Source organism: Penaeus japonicus, unplaced genomic scaffold (genome assembly GCF_977035675.1).
Source record: "Penaeus japonicus unplaced genomic scaffold, GWHDUDI00000001_assembly GWHDUDI00000040, whole genome shotgun sequence".
Lineage (NCBI taxonomy): Eukaryota > Metazoa > Arthropoda > Malacostraca > Decapoda > Penaeidae > Penaeus > Penaeus japonicus.
The window spans coordinates 23153443-23163442 of record NW_028234442.1 but is presented as its reverse complement, the minus strand read 5'-3'; the positions used below and the strand labels follow the sequence as shown (position 1 = coordinate 23163442).

The window sequence follows — 10000 nt, the reverse complement described above, 5'->3', positions numbered from 1 at the left end:
AATTAAACATAATTTCAAATGAAAAATCTTAATGACGATATTTAGGCATTATGGAAATACTTTGGGGACATTTAGTTCTCTAACAGATCTTCTTCACAATGTAACAAAATGAGGGTTGAATCAGCAGTGGAATGTGCAATGGGTGGTGGTGGTGGATAAGGGGCATTCCCGTAACATTAAGCAAAATAAGTTTTACCTAACATCTAAAACCTAAATGGCACCAAAATCTCTTAGCAACAGCAGGAGAGCGAGCCTTGAATGGCACCTATCTACGGTTTCTAGCAAGCATTATCTTTATAGAGCGATGGCACGCAGCAAGTTGCCGACCTCTTGCTCTAAATTATCCCGATGAGGGTTGTGTAAGCGGAACGAGAAGAGGAAGGTGTTTCAAACCATGCCCAGTGCCTAGAATCTGCCCCTGTGCCAGTAGGGCTGCCCTGTATTGTGGCACTCACAGACATAAGCACTGGTTTCCTTCCTCTTCCCTAACTCTTCATGTTATCTTCATTGTGGACGGTTATATTTTTCGTATTGGTTCACGACAGAACACGAATAGGAAAAAAAAATGAAGTTACTTTTTACTCTCATAAAACAGTACTATCACACTGTGTATAAAAATAAAAAATGATACAACTTTATGCTACATGTTAGTCTCTCAATAAAAAAATAATAATTTAGAAGAAAAAAAGTTAGGTGAAGTTGCCTCACCGAAATAAAACTTATCCTGAGTAAATAGATATATCCCATATCCGTAATGGGTTAAAGGTTTTTTTTTCATGAATCATTCGAGAATTCTGGCTGATATGCAGGTGTTCCACAGCTGCACATGCCAAGGCGAGTGGTGAATTATAACCACTAACCGACCGGTTGGCACAGTGGTAACACGCCGGCCTCACATCCCCGTGGTCGGCAGATCGAGCCTCGTCTAAGCTCGTGAGTTGCCACTATCGCCTGGTGGTTACTGTTGTGTTTGGGCACCATGGTAAATAAGGACCAAACTCGTTGGCATACTCTCACGATTTAGCCCTTGCTGACACAGACAGGCTTGCCCTGTGAAATATCTGCTCCACAAATCTGGCTTATCCTTATCATAACCACCTAGAAGATTATATGAGACAATGCTCTCAAGTAAAAGTTATCAGTTCATGGTTACATGCTTTTCCCATTTTTTCAACAATATTCAATTCGAGGAACAATAGTAACGCCACCCAACCAGTCGGTAGTAAAGGCTATATAGAAGAAAGGAAAATACGTATGTAAAGGTGGGCTCACAATCTTTCGATGTCAACAACTTTGATGACTGGAAAAATAAGTCAGACTATATATGTTTCTTTGAGTGACATACTAGTTACTTGTGACCGTTCAGCCATGTTAGCATGTGAGATTGGGCGCTTTGAACCGTAAACAAGCAGAAAACCTCACTAGCGCCATCTATGGACCTAAGCAGCAGTCGAAATCTGCACGCCGAAATGACAGGCCTTCCTATTTCTCTTTCTATAATCTTTTACTTACAGGTCGCAATGGCAGCAGACGTAGATGTCACATTTGCATATATCAAAGGGTGTATTACGATGTAAATGTTAGTAATATCTGTAGCCCATACACGGATTGTGGGACAATCTTAAGAGTCAAAGACTTTTTTGGGGACTGACCTTGAATTTGTTTAAAGAAATCCAATGACTTTTCGTGAATACCGACTATTTTGTAAACATAAAACACACACACACACACACACACATATATATATATATATATATATATATATATAGATAGATAGATAGATAGATAGATAGATAGATAGATAGATAGATAGATAGATATAGATAGATAGATAGATAGATAGATAGATAGATAGATAGATAGATATAGATATAGATATAGATATGTATATATATATGTATACATATATATATATACATGTATATCCACATATGTGTGTATATATATATATATATATATATATATATATATATATATATATATACATATGTATATACATGTATATCCACATATGGATATATATTTGTGTGTATATTGTATATATATATATATATATATATATATATATATATATATATATATATATATAAAATACGTGCTCAATGAGGAATGGAAAGGATTATGCTATGAGTTAGCTTAAGAGACAGGATAAGGATAAGTCAGATTTGCGGAGCAGATGCTGCGCCGGGCTTGTATACACTGAGGCGAGCCCGCCTGTGTCAGCGTGTGCTGACTCGTGAGAGAATGTGCCAACGAGTGTTGACTCGATCTAAGCTTGGTCCTTACCCAACGCAGTGCCCAGCTACGTCAGTAACCGCCAGGTGACAGTGGAAACTCACGAGTTTGGACGGGAATCGATCTGCCGACCACGGGGATGTGAAGTCGACACGCTACCACTGAGCTACTAGACGGCTTAGAGACAGGAAAAGAGCCACATGGATCAGGCAACAAACAAAAGCAGAGGATATACTCAAGAGCATTAAGAAGAAAATGTAGCAGCGGGCTGGACATATATATCGGAGACAGAACAACAGGTGGACAAAGAAAAGAACAGAATGGGAAATACATGACACAAAGACACCAAGGACAGGACCAGTGACTACATGGCGGGATGAAATAGCGAATTTCGCAGGACATAAGACCGGAATGACTGTAAAAGATTGAGAGAGGCCTATGTCCTGCAGTGGTATTATACAGGCTGAAGATGATGAGGATAATATATGTGTGTGTGTGTATATATATATCTTCATACATCTCCATATATATATATATATATATATATATATATATATATATATATATATATATATATATATGGATCTATATATATATAAATATATATGGATCTATATGGGGCACTCGGCAGCAATGAATCAGAAATTCAAGTCCCAAATCAGGTTACTGAGGTTATATCTATGTGAGAAAGATGGTAGAATGCAGTAACGCATTTTAATAAAGAAATTGTCTGTAAAACCTCGCTATCACTGCTTTGCTATGAGCACTTAGGTAACTTCCATGATGCATGTAAGGCATCTGGTTAGACAATTCTTTTAATGGGTCGTGTGGTCTATTGAATTCATGGCCGGGTCTGTCAATCGGTCAGGGAGGTAAAGTTTGTATTTCTATATTAAAATGCGTTACTGCATTCTACCATCTTTCTCACATAGATAAATATATCCATGAATATGGATATATAAAGATATATGTATATATATATATATATATATATATATATATATATATATATATATATATGGAGATATATGAGTGTGGGTCTGTGCACTTTAATCACAAGCACAAAGTCAAAGGAATTAGCCATGTCCCCTATACATCCCCAACTAATCACAATCACGTTTCTCGCTAGATATAAGACAGGCAAGTGAATCCGGAGGACCTGATTGGCTAGATAGAGAGACGTAGTGAGCAGGAGGCGGGGCTAATTTCGCCCAACTTTGTGCTGGTGTCCGTATCAATATTCTTACTTATATTTGAATTTTTCCATCCTGATGCCCAAATGACGTGGCTGATCCGCGCAATAATACAGGTTTCTGTCATCTTCAGGAATGCAGTCGATATCCTGGAAGGCGTAGCAGTCCCAAGGACCAGACTGTTGTGCTAGAACGTATCCAATATTCATCAGTTTGGCTCGGTTGAACTCCCTTTCGCCTGCAAAACATAAGATACAGATTAGGTTCGCATGATTCATGTCATTTTTCTGGGTCTGAATTCGGAATGATGATATAATTAACATGAGGATATTGCACGTGATTGGATGATTAGAGTGGCAAAAGTAACGGCTATCATGATGATTTTTGTTGTTATTTCTCCCTACTATCGATGACAATAATCATATACGCCCAATTCCATTCCCCAGAGACAAAAAAATACTCACCAGATTGTTCCACGAAGAAGATGGTGTAGTTGAGCAGCTGTCTTTGCAGGAATGGATGCATGTGGTTGAGGAAAGGAACGACCTGTGGAAGGGACAAGAGAGCCAGTGACCCTGCAGGCTGGATTGTAGGTGGACGACTCATGACTCACGCTATGACCAGACTTTTTTGAATGGGTTGCACGTGTGGGGTATCTGAATTTGCATTATGGGTTGGGTTTAAGTGACTCAACATTGCTATATGAGGTGGATGTGGATTGCTAAGTCTCATCACTGACTTGAAATATATACATCATACATCGTACATGCGAGGAACAGAAGTCGTCAGAAACACTTAACAAAAGGGAAAGAACCCAACAACAAGAACACTCCTGGATGCTTCGTGTGACCTACCATGACCTCTCTGTTCCTGTAAGGGACGATGACAGCAAGTCTCCAAGTGGACTCGCAGTCAGGCGGCCACCACGACCCCCCCGGAAGCACATTGGTCGCGTTCCCTTCCGCCTCCGCCTCCGTCATGCCTTGTTGTACGCTCGTTCGACCCACTGCGAGGTCGCACCAGGTTGAGAAAAGAGAAGAGGTCGTGTTAGGTTGTGTGCTAGGTTATAAAGAGGGAATAGATGGTGCTAGGTTATGAAAATAGAAAGGCTGGTGACTAGTTTAATGTTATGTTACGGAAGGAAAAAAAGGTTGTAAAAAGTTATATACAAGGACAGCAGGTATTTCGCCATCAGTGCAATGAAGCTGAGATGTGGTCTGTGATCTTAAAACGACATTTCCAGTTTGTGTTAACAGAGGGTTCTTTGTCAGAAGCAGGACTTGACAGAAAGGCAATCCTTTGATATCCTATATTATGATTAAGTTTAACTCCTCAGGCTGTGACACCTTTTTTTTATGCAAATCTTTACAATACAGGCTTTTTGGTCATGGTACGAGTACTTGCACTGAGGGTCACGTAGCAGAAATTGGAACCAATATGATGACCACACTATGAATAATAATGAATTGATGAGTGGGGCCACTTATTCACATTGATAAAGCAAATGCAAGGTATGCCCAGTTGGGGCATATCTGAAAGAAAAAAAATAGTGCCCAAGGCTTAACCAAGGAATAGATTTGAAAATGCGGTTGTAGACTGTCGAAGTTTATGATGTAGAGTGACTCATGATGAAAGTGACTCGTGATGAAAGTGACTCATTATGAACGTGACTCATGATGAAAGTGACCCATGATGAAAGTGACCCATGATGAAAGTGACTCATGATGAAAGTGACCCATGATGAAAGTGACTCATTATGAAAGTGACTCATGATGAAAGTGACCCATAATGAAAGTGACCCATGATGAAAGTGACTCATTATGAAAGTGACTCATGATGAAAATGACCCATGATGAAAGTGACTCATGATGAAAGTGACTCATTATGAACGTGACTCATGATGAAAGTGACTCATTATGAAAGTGACCCATAATGAAAGTGACCCATGATGAAAGTGACCCATGATGAAAGTGACTCATGATGAAAGTGACTCATTATGAACGTGACTCATTATGAAAGTGACTCATGATGAAAGTGACCCATAATGAAAGTGACTCATGATGAAAGTGACCCATGATGAAAGTGACTCATTATGAAAGTGACTCATGATGAAAGTGACCCATGATGAAAGTGACTCATTATGAAAGTGACTCATGATGAAAGTGACCCATGATGAAAGTGACTCATTATGAAAGTGACTCATGATGAAAATGACCCATGATGAAAGTGACTCATTATGAAAGTGACTCATGATGAAAGTGACCCATAATGAAAGTGACCCATGATGAAAGTGACTCATTATGAAAGTGACTCATGATGAAAATGACCCATGATGAAAGTGACTCATGATGAAAGTGACTCATGATGAAAGTGACTCATTATGAAAGTGACTCATGATGAAAGTGACCCATAATGAAAGTGACCCATGATGAAAGTGACCCATGATGAAAGTGACTCATTATGAAAGTGACTCATGATGAAAGTGACCCATGATGAAAGTGACCCATGATGAAAGTGACTCATTATGAACGTGACTCATGATGAAAGTGACCCATGATGAAAGTGACTCATTATGAAAGTGACCCATAATGAAAGTGACTCATTATGAAAGTGACTCATGATGAAAGTGACTCATTATGAAAGTGATCCATGATGAAAGTGACTCATTATGAAAGTGATCCATGATGAAAGTGACTCATTATGAAAGTGACTCATTATGAAAGTGATCCATGATGAAAGTGACTCATTATGAAAGTGATCCATGATGAAAGTGACTCATGATGAAAGTGACTCATTATGAAAGTGATCCATAATGAAAGTGACTCATTATGAAAGTGACTCATTATGAAAGTGACTCATGATGAAAGTGACCCATGATGAAAGTGACTCATTATGAAAGTGACTCATGATGAAAGTGACTCATTATGAAAGTGATCCATAATGAAAGTGACTCATTATGAAAGTGACTCATGATGAAAGTGACCCATGATGAAAGTGACTCATTATGAAAGTGACTCATGATGAAAGTGACCCATGATGAAAGTGACTCATTATGAAAGTGACTCATGATGAAAGTGACCCATGATGAAAGTGACTCATTATGAACGTGACTCATGATGAAAGTGACCCATGATGAAAGTGACCCATGATGAAAGTGACTCATGATGAAAGTGACCCATGATGAAAGTGACTCATTATGAAAGTGACTCATGATGAACGTGACTCATGATGAAAGTGACTCATGATGAAAGTGACCCATGATGAAAGTGACTCATTATGAACGTGACTCATGATGAAAGTGACTCATGATGAAAGTGACCCATGATGAAAGTGACTCATTATGAAAGTGACCCATAATGAAAGTGACTCATGATGAAAGTGACCCATGATGAAAGTGATCCATGATGAAAGTGACTCATTATGAACGTGACTCATGATGAAAGTGACTCATTATGAACGTGACTCATGATGAAAGTGACTCATGATGAAAGTGACCCATGATGAAAGTGACTCATGATGAAAGTGACTCATGATGAAAGTGACCCATGATGAAAGTGACTCATTATGAAAGTGACTCATGATGAAAGTGACCCATGATGAAAGTGACTCATTATGAACGTGACTCATGATGAAAGTGACTCATGATGAAAGTGACCCATGATGAAAGTGACTCATTATGAAAGTGACTCATGATGAAAGTGACCCATGATGAAAGTGACTCATTATGAACGTGACTCATGATGAAAGTGACTCATGATGAAAGTGACCCATGATGAAAGTGACTCATGATGAAAGTGACTCATTATGAACGTGACTCATGATGAAAGTGACTCATGATGAAAGTGACCCATGATGAAAGTGACTCATTATGAAAGTGACTCATGATGAAAGTGACCCATGATGAAAGTGACTCATGATGAAAGTGACTCATGATGAAAGTGACTCATGATGAAAGTGATCCATGATGAAAGTGACTCATGATGAAAGTGACTCATTATGAACGTGACTCATGATGAAAGTGACTCATTATGAAAGTGACCCATAATGAAAGTGACTCATGATGAAAGTGACCCATGATGAGTGTGACCCATGATGAAAGTGACTCATTATGAAAGTGACTCATGATGAAAGTGACCCATGATGAAAGTGACTCATGATGAAAGTGACTCATTATGAACGTGACTCATGATGAAAGTGACTCATGATGAAAGTGACCCATGATGAAAGTGACTCATGATGAAAGTGACTCATGATGAAAGTGACTCATGATGAAAGTGACCCATAATGAAAGTGACTCATGATGAAAGTGACTCATGATGAAAGTGACTCATTATGAACGTGACTCATGATGAAAGTGACTCATGATGAAAGTGACCCATGATGAAAGTGACTCATGATGAAAGTGACTCATGATGAAAGTGACTCATGATGAAAGTGACCCATGATGAAAGTGACTCATGATGAAAGTGACTCATGATGAAAGTGACTCATTATGAACGTGACTCATGATGAAAGTGACTCATTATGAACGTGACTCATGATGAAAGTGACTCATGATGAAAGTGACTCATGATGAAAGTGACTCATGATGAAAGTGACTCATGATGAAAGTGACTCATGATGAAAGTGACCCATGATGAAAGTGACTCATGATGAAAGTGACTCATGATGAAAGTGACTCATGATGAAAGTGACCCATGATGAAAGTGAACCATGATGAAAGTGACTCATGATGAAAGTGACTCATGATGAAAGTGACTCATGATGAAAGTGACTCATGATGAAAGTGACTCATGATGAAAGTGACTCATGATGAAAGTGACCCATGATGAAAGTGACCCATGATGAAAGTGACTCATGATGAAAGTGACTCATGATGAAAGTGACTCATTATGAACGTGACTCATGATGAAAGTGACTCATGATGAAAGTGACCCATGATGAAAGTGACTCATTATGAAAGTGACTCATGATGAAAGTGACCCATGATGAAAGTGACTCATGATGAAAGTGACTCATGATGAAAGTGACTCATGATGAAAGTGATCCATGATGAAAGTGACTCATGATGAAAGTGACCCATGATGAAAGTGACTCATTATGAACGTGACTCATGATGAAAGTGACTCATTATGAAAGTGACCCATAATGAAAGTGACTCATGATGAAAGTGACCCATGATGAGTGTGACCCATGATGAAAGTGACTCATTATGAAAGTGACTCATGATGAAAGTGACCCATGATGAAAGTGACTCATGATGAAAGTGACCCATGATGAAAGTGACTCATGATGAAAGTGACTCATGATGAAAGTGACCCATGATGAAAGTGACCCATGATGAAAGTGACTCATGATGAAAGTGACTCATGATGAAAGTGACCCATGATGAAAGTGACTCATGATGAAAGTGACTCATGATGAAAGTGACTCATGATGAAATTGACCCATGATGAAAGTGACCCATGATGAAAGTGACTCATGATGAAAGTGACTCATGATGAAAGTGACTCATGATGAAAGTGACCCATGATGAAAGTGACTCATGATGAAAGTGACTCATTATGAAAGTGACTCATGATGAAAGTGACTCATCATGAAAGTGACTCATGATGAAAGTGACTCATGATGAAAGTGACTCATGATGAAAGTGACTCATGATGAAAGTGACTCATGATGAAAGTGACTCATGATGAAAGTGACCCATGATGAAAGTGACCCATGATGAAAGTGACTCATTATGAAAGTGACTCATGATGAAAGTGACTCATGATGAAAGTGACTCATGATGAAAGTGACCCATGATGAAAGTGACCCATAATGAAAGTGACTCATGATGAAAGTGACTCATGATGAAAGTGACCCATGATGAAAGTGACTCATGATGAAAGTGACTCATGATGAAAGTGACCCATGATGAAAGTGACTCATGATGAAAGTGACCCATGATGAGAGTGACTCATGATGAAAGTGACTCATGATGAAAGTGACCCATGATGAAAGTGACTCATGATGAAAGTGACCCATGATGAGAGTGACTCATTATGAAAGTGACTCATTATGAAAGTGATCCATGATGAAAGTGACTCATGATGAAAGTGATCCATGATGAAAGTGACTCATGATGAAAGTGACTCATTATGAAAGTGACTCATTATGAAAGTGACCCATGATGAAAATGACCCATGATGAAAGTGACTCATGATGAAAGAGACTCAAGATGAAAGTGACTCATGATGAAAGTGACTCATGATGAAAGTGACTCATTATGAAAGTGACTCATGATGAAAGTGACCCATGATGAAAGTGACCCATGATGAAAGTGACTCATGATGAAAGTGACCCATGATGAAAGTGACTCAGCATGAAAGTGACTCATTATGAAAGTGACTCATTATGAAAGTGACCCATGATGAAAGTGACCCATGATGAAAATGACCCATGATGAAAGTGACTCATGATGAAAGTGACTCATGATGAAAGTGACTCATTATGAAAGTGACCCATGATGAAAGTGACCCATGATGAAAGTGACCCATGATGAAAGTGACTCATGATGAAAGTGACTCATG

At 38.8% G+C, this 10000-nt stretch overlaps 1 protein-coding gene across 1 annotated transcript in view; it reads right to left on the bottom strand.

Annotated features, from left to right (window-relative positions):
* LOC122259436 (beta-1,4-galactosyltransferase 4-like) overlaps positions 1 to 10000 on the bottom strand; it is a 16531-nt gene that overhangs the window by 4642 nt on the left and 1889 nt on the right. The window contains exons 3-5 of the mRNA XM_086534073.1: positions 4283 to 4434; positions 3893 to 3974; positions 3483 to 3666 (exon numbers count right to left, since the gene is read on the bottom strand). Coding sequence (XP_086390199.1) covers positions 3483 to 3666; positions 3893 to 3974; positions 4283 to 4434 — 418 coding nt within the window. The remainder of the gene's footprint in view (positions 1 to 3482; positions 3667 to 3892; positions 3975 to 4282; positions 4435 to 10000) is intronic.